Here is a 20,524-nt window from a genome sequence, read left to right on the forward strand (position 1 = left end):
CCTCCTATTATGCTCCACTTATGGGTGAGCTTCGTAATTCTGTAATCTACTTATGTGTCTACCCCTAATGGGAGATTTTATTGCTATAGCGGTGTCTATCATTATGTGTTATACCCTATTGAGGGCTATGAGTCCAAAAGTGATTTTTTATTACTCGTTACAGTGGGTTTTGGTGTATTTTCAGAATAATTGATTTCAATTTTATGAATTATGTGCACTACCCGTATGGGAGTTAATTATGTGTTGTGAAATTATTTATCAAAAATTTATTTAAAAGAAGAAAAAGAAATGGAAGGATTTCGATTGGCACGATGTGCATATTACTTGTGATTGAGAGCTGAGGACGAGATCCTTCTGATGAAAATTTATGTGTTTTATATTTTGTCTTTGTGAAATTTAATTTGTACTATAGTACTAATAGGGAGTCATGCCTGTTAGGCTTATTTGATAATTCTTCTATGTGTTTCTGTGCATATTTAGCCATGATTGAGCTGTAACTATGGAGTTTTAGCCCACGAGGTGAGTGCATAGGTGGCGTTAAATATGACTCATTAATTCAGGTAAATAATTATGAGCTCTTCATGCCTCTCGATTTGCTCTCAGTATTGTGAAAATTTGAAACCAAGGTTGGATTAATATGAGGTAATTGATGATGCTGGAATTGTTTTGAACAACTATTATGACCATAGATGTGGTTATGGGCATACGTATGATGTGTGCGTAAGCACGAAATTGCTACAACCGGTTGGAACTAATACCGTGTGTTGATGTGAAAAATCAGGCATTTTTTGAAATGTTTGGCGTGTAAGAAATTGGTTTTAAAGTTTATAAATGCTGATAAAAGAAATAATCTCAACTGAGAAGGTGCTGTCGGACCATGTTAACATTTTGGTGATGTGGGCTCACCGCGAGTAGGTTTATAATAGTACACTCAGTAATTTAATGTCCTCGGAATAATTCTTGGCACGTTCGAGGACGAACGTATGTTTTAACAGGGGAGATTGTAACGATCCGACTTGTCGTTTTGAGAAGTTATGTTCCGTTCAGCGACTTACGGTCCCGAAAAATTTTGTAATATGTATTATGACCCGCGTGAGTAGTCGAGTTTGGTTTTTGGAAGATTCGAAGTTTAATTGGAAGAACAATTCTCATTTTTGAAGCTTAAATGAAAAGAGTTGATCGAAGTTTGACTTCTGAGCAAACGACCCCGGAATGAAATTTTGACAATGTCAATAGTTTTGTATGGTAATTTCGGACTTAGGCGTATGTACATATTTGGATTTGGAAGTCTGTAGGACAATTCGGCACATTTCGGCGAAAAGTTTGAAAATGAAGTTCTTGAAGTATTTGTAAATTCGACCGTAAGTTGATTGGTTTATAACGAGGTCGGATTTTAATTCCGAAAATTGGAACAGATCCATTACGTCATTTAGACTTGTGTGCAAAATTTGAAGTCATTCCGGATTGATTTAATATGTTTCGGCGCAAAATATAGAAGTTGGAGAATTTGAAAATTCATAATTTGATTCGATGCGTGATTTGCAATTTCGATTTTGTTTTACATGGTTTGTGGCCTCGACCAATTTCGTATTGTATTTTTATTTAAAATAATTACATTCGAAAGGTTTTTATTTAAAAGTATTATATTCGAAAGGTTTTATTGGAAAGAATTATATTTGAAAGGTTTTATTTAAGAGAGTTACATTCGAAAGGTTTTTATTTAAAAGAATTACATTCGAAAGATTTTCATTTAAAAGAATTATATTCAAAGGGTTTTATTTAAAAGAATTATATTTGAAAATATTTATTTGAAAGGATTATATTGGGAGATACTTATTTGAAAGATTCATATTCGTAAGGTATTTATTTGGAGAAAGTATATTCAGGATATATTTAATTGGAAAGGATTACATTCTAAAGATTTTTATTTGAAAAACTTATAGATGAGATGTATATTTTGAAGGGCTTGCTCAATTGGTGGTACTTGTCTTTATTATTTGTATGAGCGATATTTATGGTGTTCTTGCTGTTTTGTTGGTTACATCACTAGTTGATTATTGTTGCTATCACTGCTATCTGTTTTTTATTATTTTTGTATGCTATGTTGCACATGTTATTTGTCTAGTGAGTGTCTTGACTGTACCTCGTCACTACTCCACTGAGGTTAGTCTTGATACTTACTGGGTACCAACTGTAGTATACTCATACTACACTTCTGCACATTTTTGTGCAGATCCAGGTATTGGAGATATCAGACTCGGGCAGAGTTAGTGGGTTGATCGCAAGGATTCCAGGTAGAGCTGCTCAGTCGTCGCAGTCCCTTGGAGTCTTTCTATTTTATTGTATTGTCACTTTTTATTCGAACATTATTGTATATTTGATCCTTGAGATCATTGCATGTATTCAATTAGAGTTCGTGCCTCAGTATTACCAGTATTGGGAGGTTGTTATATTTGTTTCTGCTTTTGGGTTTGACACTTGTATTAAATTATATGTTTTAAAAAAAAGGCTCAAAATGTAATTGTAATCAGCTTACCAAGTCTTAGAGACTAAGTGCCATCACGACGCCTGTGGTGGGATTTTGGGTCGTGACAAGTTGGTATTAGAGCTCTAGGTTCATAGGTTCTACGAGTCACGAACGAGTTTAGTAGAGTCTTGTGGATCAGTACGGATCAGTACTTATCTTCGAGAGGCTACAAAACTGTTAGGAAATTTTCACTTCTTTCATTCCTGTCGTGAGGATTTGTTGATCTCAGAATTTGAGTATTTGTATTTTTATTCCCTCACAAATGGTGAGGACACGTGCTACCGAGTCAGCTGAGCAGACACCCGCGCAATTTGCTAAGGCTGCAAGAGGCCGGGGTCGAGGAAGGGCACGTGCCGTAGCTAGAGAACCTGTCAGAGTAGCCGTTAAGGAGCCGCCAGTAGCTCCAGTTAGGGGATAGGCACCAGAGACACCTGTTGTTACCACCGGACTTCAGGAGACTTTAGCACAGTTCCTAAACATGTTTGGTACATTAACTCAGGCGGGATTGATCTCCGTTTCACCAAGTATTTCACAAATTGGGGGAAGAGTTCAGACCCCTACCACCCGTACTCCAGAGCAGCAGCTTCACATTGATCAGGTTTCGAGTGTGGTGCTGGTACAACCTATTATTCTGGTTCAGCCTGAAGTCAGGCCAGAGGCATCAGAAGAAGAACAAAAGAGACTTGAGAGGTTTAAGAGGTATAGTCCACCTACCTTCAGTGGCACAACTACCGAGGATGCCTTGGGATTTCTAGAAAGTGTCACTGTATTCTCCATACCATGGGTATGGTGGAAGTGAACGGAGTTGCCTTCACTACATTTCAGCTCTCAGGAGCAGCGTATCAGTGGTAGCAAGTTTATGAAGAAGGTAGACCAGCCGAAGCAATGCCGCCAATTTGGGCTCAATTTTGGGAGATAGTTTTGAAAAAGTTTGTTCCCGACTCCGGGAGTACACCAGAATGTCGTCAATAAACACAATGACGAAAGAGTCAAGATTGGGCTGAAACACACTGTTCATCAAGCACATGAATGTTGTTGGGGCGTTGGTCAGCCCAAAAGACATCACAAGGAACCCGTAATGACCATACCGAGTCCTGAAAGCAGTCTTTGGGATATCTGGCTCCCGAATCTTCAACTGATGATAGCCTGAACGCAAATCGATCTTAGAGAACACTCTGGCACCCTGAAGTTGATCAAATAGGTCATCAATACGTGGCAAGGGATACATGTTCTTCACTATAACCTTGTTCAACTAGCGATAATCAATACATATTCGCATAGAACCATCCTTCTTCTTCACAAACAAGACAGAGGCACCCCATGGCGACACCCCAGTACTTTCCTTTGTTCTTAAAATATTAAAATTTTCACGTGTATATGTCACGACCCACAATCCCACCACAGGCATCGTGATGGCACTTAGTCTCTAAGACTAGGTAACCCTATTATAATTACATTTCGAGCCTTTTTTTTTCTTTTTTTTTCTTTTTTTGAAATAGATAATCGAAACCTACAGCGGAAATAATTATAAAAACCTCCCCAGACTGGTAATATTGAGTAATAATAAATCGGCTCTGGTCTCAAAACCACTAAGAACAATCAAACATGACCGATACACAGTCAAAATAATGGAATCACCCACAGGTGTAGATACATAAACATGTGAACTTAGAGAATCACGTGATACACCCAAATACGAAGAAAAATAATATGACACATAGGAATAAGTGGAGCCTGGATCAAATAAGACTGATGCATCTCTATGACAGACCGGAATAATACCGGTGATAACAGAATCTGATGCAACTGCCTTTATCCTAGCAGGAATGACGTAATATCTGGCCTGGCCTCCCCCTCTAGGGAGACCTCTACATGTCCGACCTCCACCTCTAGCTGGCTATGCATGTGGGGTGGTAGCTAGTGTTGTAATCATAACCTGAGGACTCGGTGGAGCACGCGGTGCCTGATAAATCTGTGGAGGTGCACCCCTCCTGAATCTGGGTCAATTCCTCACCAAATGACGAGTGTCGCTACACTCAAAACAAGCTCTCGGAGGACATGGCTACTGTGACTGGCTCGGGCCTGATCGGCTGGACTGACCACTGGAAGCACCTCGTACATGAGGCACACTAGACACTGATAGTGCATAATAAGGATCCTAGGGCCTAGTAGTGGCCGGAGCACCGCTGGCGGCTGGAAGTGCTGAATGAATAGGGTGACCCATATAACCTCTGCCCTGACGAGCTGTAGTTGGGTAACAAGTACCACTATAAGTGCCAGACTCTCGAGACCTCTTGGCCTCTCTCTCTCCTCTCTATGACGAGTCAACATACCCTCCAACCTCCTAGCAATCCCTACTACCTGTTAGTATGTAATATCATCTCCAACTCGCAGGCCATGCTCAATCTAATACTGGGGTTGAGCCCCTCAATTAACAAATGAACCCGCTCTCGAACAGCAGCGACTAGGGCTGGTGCGTTCTTAGCCAAATCACTGAATCAGACCACAAACTCTGATACGGTCATAGCACCCTGACGCAAATGCTTAAACTCCATGCACCAAACATCCCTAAGAATCTGGGGAAAATATTCCCTCAGGAACATATCTGAGAACTGGGTCCAGGTGAGTGAAGCTGCCTCAGCCGGACTATCAAACTCGTATGCACGCCACCACTGGTAGGCTAATCCACTAAGCTGGAATGTAGTGAAAGAGACCCTACTAGTCTTCGCAACACCCATAGTACGGAGGATATGGTGGCACTCTTCAAGAAAACCCTGGGCATCCTCTGATGCCAAGCCACTAAAGGTAGGTGGGTGGTACTTCTTGTACCTTTCGATCCTGAGCTGCTCTGCCTCAAAAGCTACTGCCCTGACCTTGGGCTGAACTGGAGCTACTGGCTGTATCGGTATGATATCTGGATCCTGGTCTACCTGAACGCGCTGCTCTGGGGTACTGGCGACGGGAGTCTGTGCTCCTCCCCCGGCATGAGATGTGGCAGGAGCAAGAGGTATCAATCCTACCTGAGCCAAGATGCTGAACATGCTTAGAAACTGGGCTAGAATCTCCTGGAGAGATGGTGCAGTAACAAGCGTCTCGGGTGTCTATCCTCCAACTAGAGCTACTGGTGGCTCTTCTATAGTAGATCGTACGGGTGCTCTGGCTACACCACGTGGACGTCCTCGGCCTCGGCCTCTCGTGGCTCTAGCAGGGGGGCAAGTGTCTGATCATCCGATCCAACTGTAGGTGTCCTCACCAACTGTGATAGAATAGAATGACAGAAGGTTAGAGTCCGAAGTTAAAATCTCGCACTATAAGGAATCAAAGAAAGTGAAAGTTTTCCTAACAGTTCCATAGCCTCCCGAAGATAAGTACAGACATCTCCGTCCCGATCCACGAGACTTTACTAGACCTGCTTATGACTCATAACACCTATGAACCTAGTGCTCTGATACCAACTTGTCACGACCCCGTTTTTTCCTCCGTAGGACGTCGTGATGGCACCCAGTCTCTAAGATTAGGTAAGCCTACAAATTTGCGAAATCAATGAATAATGAACTGAACTCCAATATCAACTCATGATATATGAATATAAAACTGCCATTCAATAATTACAACTCCCAAAATCCGATGGAAACAAGTCACAAGCTTTTAATAGAAATACTGAGTGTCTCTATACATCAAGTATAAGGAGAATCAGGGAAATAACATAATAAGGATAGAGAGGGATTCCGAGGTCTGCAGATGCCGGCAGATATACCTTGAAGTCTCCACGTGCGGTCCAACTCACTGGTATCTGGTCTGGTGGGAAGAACCTGGATCTGCACAAAACAATGTGTAGAGTGTAGTATGAGTACGCCATAACGGTACCTAGTAAGTGCCAAGCCTAACCTCGGTAGAGTAGTGACGAGGTCAGGTTAGGTCCATACTGGTTTAAAAGAAAAGTAAGGCAGAAAATATAACAATATTTTGAAATGACTAATGATTTAAACAATAAGATTTCAGAAAATATCAGCACAACAAATAGAGGTACACAACAGGGGCACTCCCGAGGTACCTCCTCGTAGTCCTAAATGTAAAGATGCAGTACAGGGGGATCTCCCGAGGAATCGCCTCGTAGTCCCAAAATAAATATGCAGTACATGGGGATCTCCCGAGGAACCGCCTCGTAGTCCCAAAGTAAATATGCAGTACATGGGGGATCTCCCGAGGAACCGCCTCGTAGTCCCAAAGTAAATATGCAGTACAAGGGGATCTCCCGAGTAAACGCCTCATAGTTCCAAAGTAAATATGCAGTACAAAGGATCTCCCGAGGAACCGCCTCGTAGTCCCAAAGTAAATATGCAATACAGGGGGATCTCCCGAAGAACCTCCTCGTAGTCCCAAAGTAAATATGCAGCAGGTAATCGAAGGGAAACACAATTTTTCAACAAGAATCTTATAGTTAAAGATTTAATTCAAGTCAAGAAAACTAGGAAATTCAGCTAAGCATGTTGCACAAATTGCAAGTAAGAGTTAAGGTACGTAGACATACAATGCTAGACTAAACATGATCACTACATATGCTAAGGCAACTCAGTTAATGTATTTTAAAAGATGACAAATTAGCAAGCACCGAATTTCACATAATCAGCCCATGTACGCACTCGTCACCTCGCGTACAAGACACCCACATATCACAAATTGTTACAACAGTACCAAATCCTAAGGGGATTTCCCCCACACAAGGTTAGACAAGTCACTTACCTCAAATGTCGCTCAATCAATCGGTAAGAATGCCTTTCCCTCGGTTTTTCGACTCTGAATGGCCCAAATCTAGCCAAAAGCAATTTCATAACATGAGTACAATTACAAGAAACTAATTTAAATCATAAATCTATGACTTTAGTAAGGAATCGAAAAATCGCCCCAAAAGGTCGACCCGGGCCCACATCTCGGAATCGGATAAAAGTCACAAAAGACGAACACCCACTTAACCACGAGTTCACCTATACCAATTTTACCAAAATCCGACACTAAATCGTCACTCAAATCCCCAGTCAACTCTCCAAATCCCTAACCTCAAACTCCTAATTTTTACCTTAAATACACACTAATTAGGTAGGAAAATCAATGGGGAAATAAGATTATTGATAAAAAATAAACACAAGGGACTTAACTCAAGAAACCTCTCAAAATTTCTCTCAAAACTCGCCAAGACCCGAGCTCAAAATGTCTAAAATGAGCAAAAATCCCGAACCCTTGAATTAATAGAGTCTGCCCAGGACTTCCGCTTATGCGGATTACTTGACCGCATTTGCGGAAAATAAACTGCTTCTGTGGTTAAACACTATAGCTCTGCCTCCGCTTCTGCGGTCTTCTCCCTCGCATCTGCGCAAACGCAGGTGCGGAACTCACCTTCGCACCTGCGCACCTTCCGCATCTGCGCCCATCTTCTCGCTTATGCGGGGCCATGATCGCATATGCGGGATCATCTAGACAGTTCCAATTCTGCTTCTGAAGCTCGAAGGCCGCTTCTGTGGTGTCGCATCTGCGGCCCAAAATGCGCAGGTGCGATTACACCACACACAACAAAGCTTCAGCTATGCTCAAAGTCTAATATTTGATCTGTTAACCATCCAGAATCCACCCGAGGCCCCCGGGACCTCAATCAAACATCCCAAAAAGTCCTAAAACATCACACGAACTTAGTCGAGCCTTTAAATCACATCAAACAACTCTAAAAACATGAATTAGATATAGATTCAAGCCTAGTGAACTTCAAGGTTTTAAACTTCTACATCCGACGCCGAAACCTATCAAATCAAGTCCGATTAACCTCAAATTTTGCACACAAGTCATAATTGACATTACAGACCTACTCCAACTTTCAGAATCAGAATCTGACCTCGATATCAAAAAATCCACTCCCGGTCAAACTTCTAAAAAATCATCTTTTTTCCAACTTTCGCCAATTAGTGCTAAAATGACCTACGCACCTCCAATTCAACATCCGAACACGCTCCTAAGACCAAAATCACCCTACGGAGCTATAAGAACCGTCAAAACTCCATTCTGAAGTCGTCTTCACACATTTTGAACTATGGTCAATTCCTATGACTTAACCTCTATTTTAGGGACTATGTGTCCCATTTCACTCCAAAACCAAAACAAAATCCTCCCGACAAGTTACATAACTACTAACTAAAGTAGAGGGAGCAATAAATAGGGGTTCGAGTCTAATTCTCTTAAAATGACCGGCCGGGTCATTACAATTTTGTGTGCTGGTTGAGTTGACAATTTCTGAAAATAATTACATTTTGGATTTTCCATCTGCAAATAATTAGTAAATAAGTTTAAATGGAGACGTTAATATAGTTATAAAAAATTACCGGATTAAAGAATAGGTTGTTCTTGCTGAGTTATTTTTCCATCTTTGATGCTTTCATATTTACTTTGGGTATACGAGGCATTTACTCGGGAGATCCCACTATCTTGCATATTTACTTTGGGACTACGAGCCATTTAATCGGGAGATCCATGTGTACTTCATATTTACTTTGGGACTACGAGGCGGTACCTCGGGAGATCTCCCTTTCTTGCATATTTACTTTGGTACTACAAGGCGTTTACTCGGGAGATCCCCCTATACTGCATATTTAATTTGGGATTATGAGGCGGTATCTCTAGAGATCCCCCTGTCTTGCATATTTACTTTGGACTACGAGGCGGTACCTCGAGAGATCCCCCTGTCTTGCATATTTATTTTGTGACTACGAGGCGGTACCTTGGGACTTTCCCCTGTTGAGCATTTACATTTGGGTTTACGAGGCGATACTTCGGGAGCGCCCCTGTTGTTTATCCCTATTAGCTGTGCTGTTACTTATCTGTAAATTCTCGCCATTCACTTCTCTGTCATTTCATTAAATTATTATGTCTTCTGCCTTGTGAGTTGACTGTACGGTTGTGATAGAAATATAGGCACGAGGTGCCGTGAGATATGAAGGTGGACTGAGACCCGAGATTTTTAGGATTATGCGGTGAGGTGTCAACCGGTGATTTTACTTGAAAGAAATTATATCTGAAGGGCTTTTATTTGAAAGAATTATATTCGAAAGATTTTTATTGGAAAGAATTATATTCGAAAGGTTTTATTTAAAAGAATAACATTCGAAAGGTTTTTATTTAAAAGAATTATATTCGAAAGGTTTTATAGGAAAGAATTATATTCGAAAGGTTTTATTTAAGAGAATCACATTCGAAAGGTTTTTATTTAAAGGAATTACATTCGAAAGATTTTCATTTAAAAGAATTATATTCTAAGGGTTTTATTTAAAAGAATTATATTTGAAAATATTTATTTGAAAGGATTATATTGGGAGATACTTATTTGAAAGATTCGTACTCCTAAGGTATTTATTTGGAGGAAGTATATTCGGGATATATTTAATTGGAAATAATTACATTCTAAAGATTTTTATTTGAAAAACTTATAGATGAGATGTATATTTTGAAGGGCTTGCTTAATTGGCGGTACTTGTCTTTATTATTTGTGTGAACGACATTTATAGTGTTCTTGTTGTTTTGTTGGTTACATCACTAATTGATTATTATTGCTATCACTGCTCTCTATTTTCTATTATTTTTGAAAGCTATGTTGCACAAGTTATTTGTCTAGTGAGTGTCTTGACTGTACCTCATCACTACTCCACCGAGATTAGTCTTGATACTTACTGGGTACCGACTGTGGTGTACTCATACTACACTTCTGTACATTTTTGTGCAGAGCTAGGTATTGGAGATATCGGACTCAGGCAGAGTTAGTGGGTTGATCGCAAGGATTCCAGGTAGAGTTGCTCGGTCGTCGCAGTCCCTTTGGAGTCTTTCTATTTTATTGTACTGTCACTTCTTATTCAGACAGTATTGTATAGTCGATCCTTGAGAGTAGTTCATGTCAGTTTGAATTCGTGACTCAATATTACCAATCTTGGGAGGTTGTTATATTTGTTTCCGCTTTTGATTTTGACACTTGTATTAGATTATATGTTTAAAAAAAGGCTCGAAAGGTAATTGTAATCGGCTTACATAGTCTTAGAGACTAAGTGCCATCACAACGCCTGTGGTGGGATTTTGGGTCGTGACAGGTCGAATGTGTTCATTCGTCATAGCATTACTTGCGGAGGAGTCATCGGGCATTGGATTTTATTCTCGTCATCAGCTAGTCCATGTAAATCTCTATTGTGACATGTGGGTTGTGAGACGGCTTGATTATTTGCACACTTGTTGAGTTCCAATGTAGCTTGTGGTGTTATATGAGCAGGATGGCTCTCAAGATGCAGGTCATTTATTGCACCTTAGTTGTGCTTGGGTTTCATAGCGTATGAAGCTATCCATCTCCCCAGGATTTGTATTATGCACTTGGCGTGCTTGTGGTCAATATTCGGGCATTTCGTATGTATAAGCGTTACGACTTGATGTGTGTTTTATTCTTGATTGTTATGTGCGGATCGGGTGGCACACCGCCACGGTTATATTGTTTGGATAAGGTGGCATGCCACTACGGGCATGTTATGTGGATCGGGTTGCACGCCGCAACATTGTCATATTGGATCGGGTTGCAAGCCGCAACAACGAGATGTTGAGCATAGTTCCTTACACTTATTTTGCGTTCCTTGTTTTTTTTATCCATGAGGTAGGTTCATAGCATCTTTTCGGCCGTTTTATTCGTTACGCGAGCTGGGTGGTCCTTTTCCAGAGTTCATTTTTCCTTATGTATCATATTCGAGTTGTAGCTTGTTGGTGCATTGATGGCATCATATGAAATCTCGGGTAGTGTTTGAGGTGGCTCATTGCCTGGGTAGCTTGTGCTAGGTGAGACGAGGTTATTGGTACCTAAAATCGGTGTGATCGGATTTGTGTAAAGTATATTAATGAGCAAATATCATTATTCAGTTTAGAATGAGGTAATGGTTCTTGTCAGGGGGAAAGACCCCATGATTTGTTGATTCGGCAGGTGGTTATTAGTTTCTACACATCTCTTCCATCGTGGCAGTATTTCGAGAGTTGGAACGAAACTTATATGTGTCATGAGGTGTATTGCGGGAATCGGATTCGTGAAATTTCAGCTATTATGGTCGGAGGATGTTATTATGGGCAACTGACTTATGTGGTGCATGGTGTGATTTCAGCATGGGTGCATGATCATGTTTTGGTATAGTATGCGGTGACTGATATGGTGTTCGAATGTTAGAAGCAGGTCTTGTAGAGATTCGGAGGTTGGAATTTGGTTCTAAGGCTTTTTAACTAAATAAAAGAGGGATCTTCAGTCTGGCTCGAGCTAATATGTTCAACTGGATTGTGGTGGAACAGGTAGGTGCACGGGGTGCTAAACAGTGATTTTGGACAACTCCGGAGCAGTCCTTAGCACGTTCGAGGATGAACATATATTTAAGTGGGGGAGAATGTAACGATCCGACCGGCCATTTTGAGCTCTAGCATGTTGTTCAGCAGTTTAAGGCCTTGGGTATCTTACTTCATGCTTTATGACTTCTACGTGTGGTCGAAATTGAATTTCGGGAAGTTAGAGTTGATTCAGATGGAAAATTCTAATTTCAGAAGCTTTAAGTTGAAAGAATTGACTAAGGTTTGACTTTTGGGAAACATACCTCGGAATAGGGATTTGGAGGCCTCGATAGGTTTGTATGATAATTTTGAACTTAGGCGTATGTTCGAGTTAAGTATCGGATGGTCCGGGAGTATTTCAACGCCTATTATGGAAGGTTGGTATTTTAAAAGTTTAAGAAATCCTTAAGTTTGATTTGAAATAAATTTTTGTGTTATCGATGTCCGTTCGAAGTTCTGAGCCTTGGAATAGGTTCGTATTGTGATTTTTGACTTGCACGCAAAATTTGGCGTCATTCCATTTTTAAGTAAAAGTATTATAAAATCTGGCCAATGTGACTTTTGTGATAAATAGAGCAAAGTAAAATGATTTTTGTGTAACAAAAAAAAATGACTTTTGAGTAATGAACACAAAGCTGAATAATTTTTACGTAACAAAAAGAAGAAAAATGACTTTTACGTAATGAATACAAAGTTGATTGACCACCCTTGAAATTTACTCAAATATTATTTTATCTTTCAATTGCTAGGTCATTAAGTTGAGACAGTTAACCATGTCACCCAACACCAGCCGATCTTTTGCAAGTATACGCGGTATCTATGTTTTGAAAGTATGCTAATGTCATATTCACTTCTTGGGTGAACATAGAAATACAGAAAAGTTTTACTATTTATCTTCTAATAGGAACCACGCTTAAATCTTGATAGTCTAGAATTGTGGAGCACAAATGATACTTTATCATTACGATAGCGAATTAAAAGTTTGCACCAAGCGGGCATTACATGTTAAATTAAGCTTTTAGTTTATGATGCATCTACAATAGAGCAACATTGAAAGCACTATTTTTGTTATGACGTAACAAAAAGACCACCACGATTCATCTACCTCAAATCAGAAGAACACTTCCAACAAAAATAACAACAAGAAGACATGCAGCTCAAGCAATTGACAATAAGGCTGCCACTGATGGTGATTAATGGGTTTAGACTTTAAATGTTACGAAATTTGTTTTAGGTCAGGTAATGAGTATTGGGTCGAATCAGTACAAAAATAATATTAAATTGACCAAATGACTAAATGGGTGCCACACGGCTCAAATGTTAACCTTGGGGTATATTTGTTCAATAGTAAAACAATAGGGTAATTTTTGACTGATTAGTATGACATGGGATAACTTTAAATAATATTCAACAGTAGATGGATATTTTTAAACATTTTTCATTTTTTGGGTCAAATAGTACTCCCTCCTTTCCTTTTGGGTCAGGCAATTTTAATAATTACCAGTAGCAAGGGTAACTAAATAAATAATTTTTTAAGGAACATGTCTTAGTCAATAGAGACTAGTAAAGGAGAATGGAGAGAGCAAGTATTTAATTCCTCACTGTATATATTAAAATATTTTAAAGGTAATTACAAATTATTTTTATGTAATATTGTAGTTAGAATACCTTTAGTTTTAGGGAATTCCTATTTAACTTTAAGACCAATTTATTTAATAGTAATCAATGAAATGTACAAGAAATAGTTAAAAGAAAATTTATACTCCGTAGCTCTTAACAGAAAATTTTCAATTCAATTATCATCTTTGTCGAGTACGAAAGCACTGATCTTGCAAAACTATAGGCTCGCTTTTCTTCTTAATAATGTCGTATGTATGAAGTTATTAGTATCCAAAAAAACAAGTTTAGAATGAAGGTGCTATTGATTGATTGATGACTTGACGTCACAAGCATTTCCTAGCAACTTACACCTAGCCAATTGATGTTCATTAGTAATACAACTAATCTAAATAACACGGTTTTAACACTGACTTTAACCACTTAACAGAGTCATCATCAGCCATTCATCAAAGTACACGATAATAGAAATACAAATTAATATACGATCAAAAGCAAATAGCTTACTACGTTTTTAAATACGAGTGGCGACAGGTATTCGTTAAGTCATTACTCTACAGGCTATCTAAAGATTAGATGTAATATTTGACAAAGAGAAGTCATTAAACAGAAGTAAAAGAAACACAAACAGAATCCCTCGCTTTGACCCTCCCTCTCTCCTAGATAGCTCTTTAAACAAAATAAAACAAAATAATCAAATATTCAAAAAAACAAAACTGAGAAATATATAATATTTCTGTTTTTTTTTTGTTTGTTTGTTTGTTTTGGTCTCGACTCTTCCAGCTGCCTTTAACCTTTTAGTATACTAATTAACAATTAAAGCAATCTTGATGATGTATCTCGAATCCCCTAATATTCCTTCAAACTCCTAATTAAGTTACCTAAGTGAAGCTAGCTAGCTAGGTATTAAGCTAATATTCAAACATAGGCAACACAAAGGAATCCAAGTCTCCAAAAATAATATCATGCTCTTCGACAAAGATACTCGAATCTTGGCAGTCAAAGTATGTTTGTATGTCATCGGGAAAACACCTCCGCGGCCTGTCCGGCTCCGGCGGTGTCTCTGGACAGTCAACAGCCGATGAAGCAGCTGTACCGCCCACTGCATGTGGCGGAGGTGCGCTGGTTCCGACGGAATTTGAGCTCTGCTGCTGTTCGTGCTGTTGGTGGGTGAAGCTAATATCTATTTCCTCCTTTGTGTTAGGAATGGTATTTAGGTCAGTAGAATTAGGATTTGGTTTTGGTTGAGGGTTGCACTTGATGTAACGGCTAAGGTCAAAGTTTGTAACAGCGTTAGGTCCCCTATGCTCTATAGCTGCCATATCATATGCCATTGCTGCTTCCTCTTGAGTAGCTGCATGTTATTATGATCAATTAATTGAAAAGAAAAAGAAATGAGGGGAGGAAAAGATTTCAAAAAAAAGACAAAAGTTTTCACTCTTATTTTAAATAGGCTGATACAATGAATAAATAAAAGTTTGTTTTTCAAATCAGCTACAGTGGAATTATCTCCTTTTCAGTTTCTACTAGCGTCCCAAACAGTGGCCAAGTCAGATTTTTTAATAAGGGATATCGAAATAAAAAATAATAAGTACACTAAAAATTAAAAAACTTTAACATTTATATATATATATATATATATATATATATATATATACAAATAATCTAATATATCGACACTGTATAATTTTCCAATCTCAAGACCTACCTTAATTATTCATCAAATCTTTTACTAGTTATATATATATATATATATATATATATATATATATATATATATATATATATATATATATATATATATATACAAATAATCTAATATATCGACACTGTATAATTTTCCAATCTCAAGACCTACCTTAATTATTCATCAAATCTTTTACTAGTTTGTAAAATAAAATACTGTGTATTTCAATGTGTTAACTTGTTTATAAAAAGTTCTTTTCCTGATCAATAATTTATTTACTGCATATATCCGGTGCAAAAGGTACATACGATCATATTTTTCTGTTCTGGGCTTTTACTTAGTATTTGTCTATGCTTATACATAGTATTTGTCTATGTACATAATTTGTGTGAAATAACCCATCAAAATAATTACGGTCAATGAAAATTGAGCTGGAGGTTGAAATTGAAGTCATGGCTCATAGTCTCATGGGTAGTCTTAAATTGTAGACCTAGCAGTTGAAAGTTGGCGATCTATAAACCCAACCACCAACTAGTAATATTTAATCTAGCTAACTTCTTGGCTGTTTTTCTTTTCTCTTAATTGACTTACTTTCTCCAATTCAATTGATATGTTTGGATTCTTTTGGAATAATCAAACATTGAATGGCACTTTATTGGTAACTGACATAACTGTTTTCATTTGGCAATATCAATTTAAGACACAACTATAAGCCCCCCACCACATGCAGAGACACGGGGCCATCAAGATACTCTATATAAATTTCTAATTGCATTTATGAATAATATCATTAGACTTGTACTGATTTAGCACATAATGTATTTGATAAGGACATCTCTGAAGTTGTTTATCAGTTAAGCGACCAAAATGCTAATATAGAGCATATCCTCCAACTTGGAAAACTTAATAATCACACATTAACATATTACACTTGCATATCGTATCCTAAACTAATGAATTTATAACAAAAATATCAAGATGTAAAGGGAGGACTAATATTATTCCTTTAATTTTAATTCTTATTACTTTAATTTCTACTGGTAAGTGTAACAATGGGATAATTCCACCAGATAAACAGGAAAATAAAAGTAGAATATGTATAGGTTTCTTGCGTACCATATGTTCCAAGGTAGAGATACTTGTTGCCAAATACCCTGCCAATGCGAGCCTCCCATCGGCCATTATGGTGGTGTCTACAAATGAGTAATAAAAAAATTAGTTAGATATAAAGCATTGATGTAATAAAACATCAATTACAAATACATAAAAGAAAGAAAAAATTTACCGTTAATGTTATTCGTGTACTACTTTATGTGGTGAAATTAATTATTGTGAGCACATGTTCAAAAGAGGCGTGAAGCATTGTATAGGGAGTTCTAAAGTCAAGGTCAGGACGACATATCAAATGGAACAAGAATGGGAAGAGATTATACCCCATATCAGTTCATAGTGATACCAGTTGCAATGACGGGCATCCATCTTAGTACAACTTATGACAAATTAGGCTTAGCGTCATGCAATGGAGAAGCTAGGAATTTCCCAAAAATGTTCAAACTTGAAAGAAGTGAAAAAAAAATCTCTGATAAAAGGTGTTCAATATATATTATATTTCCAAAATCGTGTAATTTTTGAACGAATGATGATTAATTAACCACCATTTAAGACATGTAGTTTCGCCCTTAGTGTCAAGCTTCATTTTATCTTTACATATATCCCCTAGACCGAGTGATATGGTCACCTGAAACAAGTTCAATTGAATTTTTTTCGTCGAAATATTATGTAGTGCAAAAAAGGTAAGAAAAAAGTACCACTGGAAATAAACACAGACTCCATAGAGTAATAAAAATGCTTAAAATGGGAAATTATGTTTATGATTCTATTATCTCTGAATGCAGGTCACTAATCCAAAGGATGAGAGAAACAATGGTGAAACATAGCTACAAGGAGAAGAACAGGGTAGTTGATCTACCAGCGAATGAAGGAGCAAAAAAAAGAACAACTATGCCGACAGTTCCTCCGGTGTCTGCAAATGAAGCTTTTTGGACAAACATCCTAGGAACTATTTTTCCAGGAAACATTTTGGAATGTAATAGTAACATATGAAACAAAACTTAGGGGATTCTATATACCCCTTATGATCAGCGGCGGACGAACGTGGTGGCAAGCGGGTTCAGTTGAACCCGCTTCATCAAAAAATAATATTGTGTATATGTATAAATTAGGATTAAAGCTGTGTAAATTTTGTATAAATATTTTATTTGAACCCACTTGACAACTACTATTTTACGACTAAAGTTATGTACTTCTAAGATTGAATCCGCTTGCACAAAATCCTGGGTCCGCCACTGCTTATGATGATGTACCTATTTTATCTTAGTTGCTAATATAATCACCCCTTAAACCCAAAAAAAAAAAAAAAAGGGTAAAGAAAAAAGTTTGTTACATATTTAGAGATTCATAAATTACCGTGACATAAGAAAAACTCCTATTTAGTGGCAAAGCTAGACCAAATAGTTCTTAATATCACAGATTCGAATAGTAGTTGTAATATTCTTACAGTTTTTAAAATTTCTTGTTAGAAATTCTAGTTGCACTACTATCAAAATAAAATTAAGAAGAACATTTGTGGCTGGCAAAAGCATGCAAAACATCTCCTTTACTTCACTTTCATTTTCTTTTGTGGGTGGACCTATGGCTTTAATTAAGTGCAGCACTTTCAGATCACCGAATACTTTTGATCGAGCAAGTCCAAAGTGCCGAATATTGGTTAGATACGGTTCATAATACTAATTTAATAGTAGGGCATACAAAAAGTGATCTTGTATTATCAATATCTCTAGTCAGAAAAATGTTGAAGCCAACAAATATATGAAGGTAGAAATTTTTCTTATTATTTCTCAATATGATGATTAATTACCTAGCTACGCCTCTATATCTCGAGACTCCTCTTGAAAATCCGCTGCTTTTTCTGCAAAATAAAACACTCATTACTTAATTATATTAAATTAGTACAGCTATTAAGGGGAAGCTTAATTTGTTTCTATGGAAGTCGACAGTACCTTCTCAAAGAACCAATATATTCTTCTCTTGATTGACCTTCCATTTCCATTAGCTCTTTTTCGTACGTGGAAACCTACATTCATAAACAACCAATAAAAATGTATAAGAGCTAGGATTAGTGATAGAACAAAAGTTTGCACTAGAGCTAATAAATTGGAAAAACATAAGATGGAAGATTAATTACAGGGAAATTAAGTATGGTGTCTTGACCCCAATACTTCAATGCAGCCAAGTCATATGCATGTGCAGCTGCTTCTTCGTCATCGTAGGCCCCTTAATTAGAAAACCCCAAGAAATAAGATAAGATTCATCGAATCAATTAATCATTGTAGTAAGCAGCAATGCTATTTCTTATATAAAAAATTAAACTTCCCTTTTAGAAATGGAAAATCTCGTTATGAATAGTACTGATTTGATATGCATTGCGTAGGCAAAAGCTTTCAACATGAAATATAATGCTTAATAATTCCGAAAATAAAATTTTAATTTGAATGATAATGATAGATAACTTACCCAGATATACTGCAATTTTATTGGATTTTGTCACACCCACCATTCATGCAAGAGCAACCAAAGAAAACAAAAAAAGATCCCATCAATAATGTAGTTGAACAACATCAAAGCTAAATAGTCATGATCACTAAATAGGAAACTAATCAAGGAAAAAGAAAAAAAATATTAATTAAAGGACAAATAATGGTGAACCTTGTCTTCCTTTTTTGCTCTGTGTCTCATTCCAACAGTTCTTATCCCATAAATGAGCTTCATATCGACCCGTCCACCTGTGCCTAATAATCGTACGTATTCAGTGAAAAAAAATGAACTCGTCCCTTAATATAATCAAAAAAAAATTCTACATGCATTCGAGGGAACATCTTGAAAAAATAATTAAGTAAATAAGAGTGTAATCACTTAATAACTTTAGCTTTTTAGATGAGAAGGTCAACTGATGCAAATGAAAATATACCTTGTGACACCTCTGTAAATGGAGCTACGTTGTGGAGGGGAGTCTCTGGAGACGACAGCTTTTCGCTTCCTCTTCCCTTTGGAAATGGCATGATCACTGCTACTGCCGCTATTGCTGTTATTCTTCTCACTGCTATTAGTATAAGAAGTGTTTTTCTGATATGCTTTTGAGGTTTTCGCCATGTAATTTTGAGACTATGACCGCAAAACAGAAACTTGATTGCTCAGTTTCTGTCAAATAAGAAGAGAAGAGATATAATGGTGATAAAAGGAGAGGAATTTCTGTGGGTTTTTTTATGTATATGGATAGATGGCTGGCCCTTTATGTTACTAGCATTTGAGAGCTGCCTGACCAGTTCCCAATTGGTCTTCTGTGTCTTTCTCTCTTCTTTGGATTTTGACTTGCCTTTTCGCTTTGTGTGCCTTCATTTTATACTCGTCCATTTACCCAATCGGACTTTCTCTGCTCCAATCTAATTTGAACTACTTTCTTTAATTCCTTTCCTATCTTTAATAACGTGAAAAGGAAGACTAATTTATGCTCCCTCCCTTCTAATTTAGTTGATTTTTTTAAAATATAACAAATATTTATACGCTCTTTACTCTAAAGATAACTTTAAAAAAAGAAGCTAATTCCTTTTTTATATCTAAAAAAATCAAATAGGGTGGACCATAAAAAAAATAAGAAAATCAATTAAAGTGGACCAAAGGAAATATATTTTTATTAAAAAAAATCATATAACTAAAATATGCAATAGATCTCAAATCGAATTTCGTAAAGTTTATAGGAAAGTTGTTTCAAGACTTTCTTAAACACACATTGTGCACGTTTCCAAAAATTTTGCAAACTTTTTTAGAATGAAGCACTTCCAAACACATTTAAGGTGGAAAATGAATATCAGGTTGAAAGTAAAAACATAAAAGGCTGCAAAAGATAAGGACTAAAATGGTGACCTAAATAGTAAGTTCCACTCAATTAGTAATTTGTTGGCTGTGGGCGCTTGTGGTGTGTGTTGATGCAAGTAAAAGTTGGAGCACCTACTTTGACTAGTCGTTATCCTGAATAATCAAATTGTAATAGCTTAGCAGTGCCTATTCTACTAGTTACGATTAGCCCGGGCACATCAACTATATCCAAGAAAGCATCAGCTGTCACAGGATGGGAACAGAACTCATATAATCAATTCATGTACAAACGCAATCACCCAAAAGTTTTGTAGTTAACAAAAATGAACATTGATCAAGAGTTTACAGCGTGTCTAAATGAAGATTTATCTCTTCTTGTGTTT

At 37.4% G+C, this 20,524-nt stretch overlaps 1 protein-coding gene across 1 annotated transcript; it reads right to left on the reverse strand.

Moving 5' to 3' along the window:
• Positions 1-14,192: 14,192 nt before the first annotated feature.
• LOC104113284 (AP2-like ethylene-responsive transcription factor At1g16060) lies at positions 14,193-19,669 on the reverse strand. Its single transcript, XM_009623400.4, has 8 exons — positions 19,237-19,669; positions 18,975-19,057; positions 18,783-18,791; positions 18,454-18,542; positions 18,269-18,342; positions 18,127-18,177; positions 16,326-16,402; positions 14,193-14,876 (listed from the first exon to the last, which is right to left on the reverse strand). The coding sequence occupies exons 1-8, from the start codon at positions 19,416-19,418 to the stop codon at positions 14,434-14,436; spliced, it is 1,008 nt and encodes a 335-aa protein (XP_009621695.1). The 5' UTR covers positions 19,419-19,669; the 3' UTR covers positions 14,193-14,433.
• Between the last annotated feature and the right edge of the window lie 855 nt (positions 19,670-20,524).

The sequence above is a fragment of the Nicotiana tomentosiformis genome, chromosome 6 (genome assembly GCF_000390325.3).
Source record: "Nicotiana tomentosiformis chromosome 6, ASM39032v3, whole genome shotgun sequence".
In the NCBI taxonomy this organism is placed as follows: domain Eukaryota; kingdom Viridiplantae; phylum Streptophyta; class Magnoliopsida; order Solanales; family Solanaceae; genus Nicotiana; species Nicotiana tomentosiformis.

Bases quoted from the DNA above. Each gene is read 5' to 3' on its own strand.
- LOC104113284 (XM_009623400.4), bottom strand. From the start codon at position 19,418: ATGGCGAAAACCTCAAAAGCATATCAGAAAAACACTTCTTATACTAAT. The intron at 18,343-18,453 runs GTAATTAATCTT...TTATGAATGTAG, and splicing joins ACACCATACTTAATTTCCCT to GTTTCCACGTACGAAAAAGA. The intron at 14,877-16,325 runs GTACGCAAGAAA...AATAACATGCAG, and splicing joins TCTCTACCTTGGAACATATG to CTACTCAAGAGGAAGCAGCA.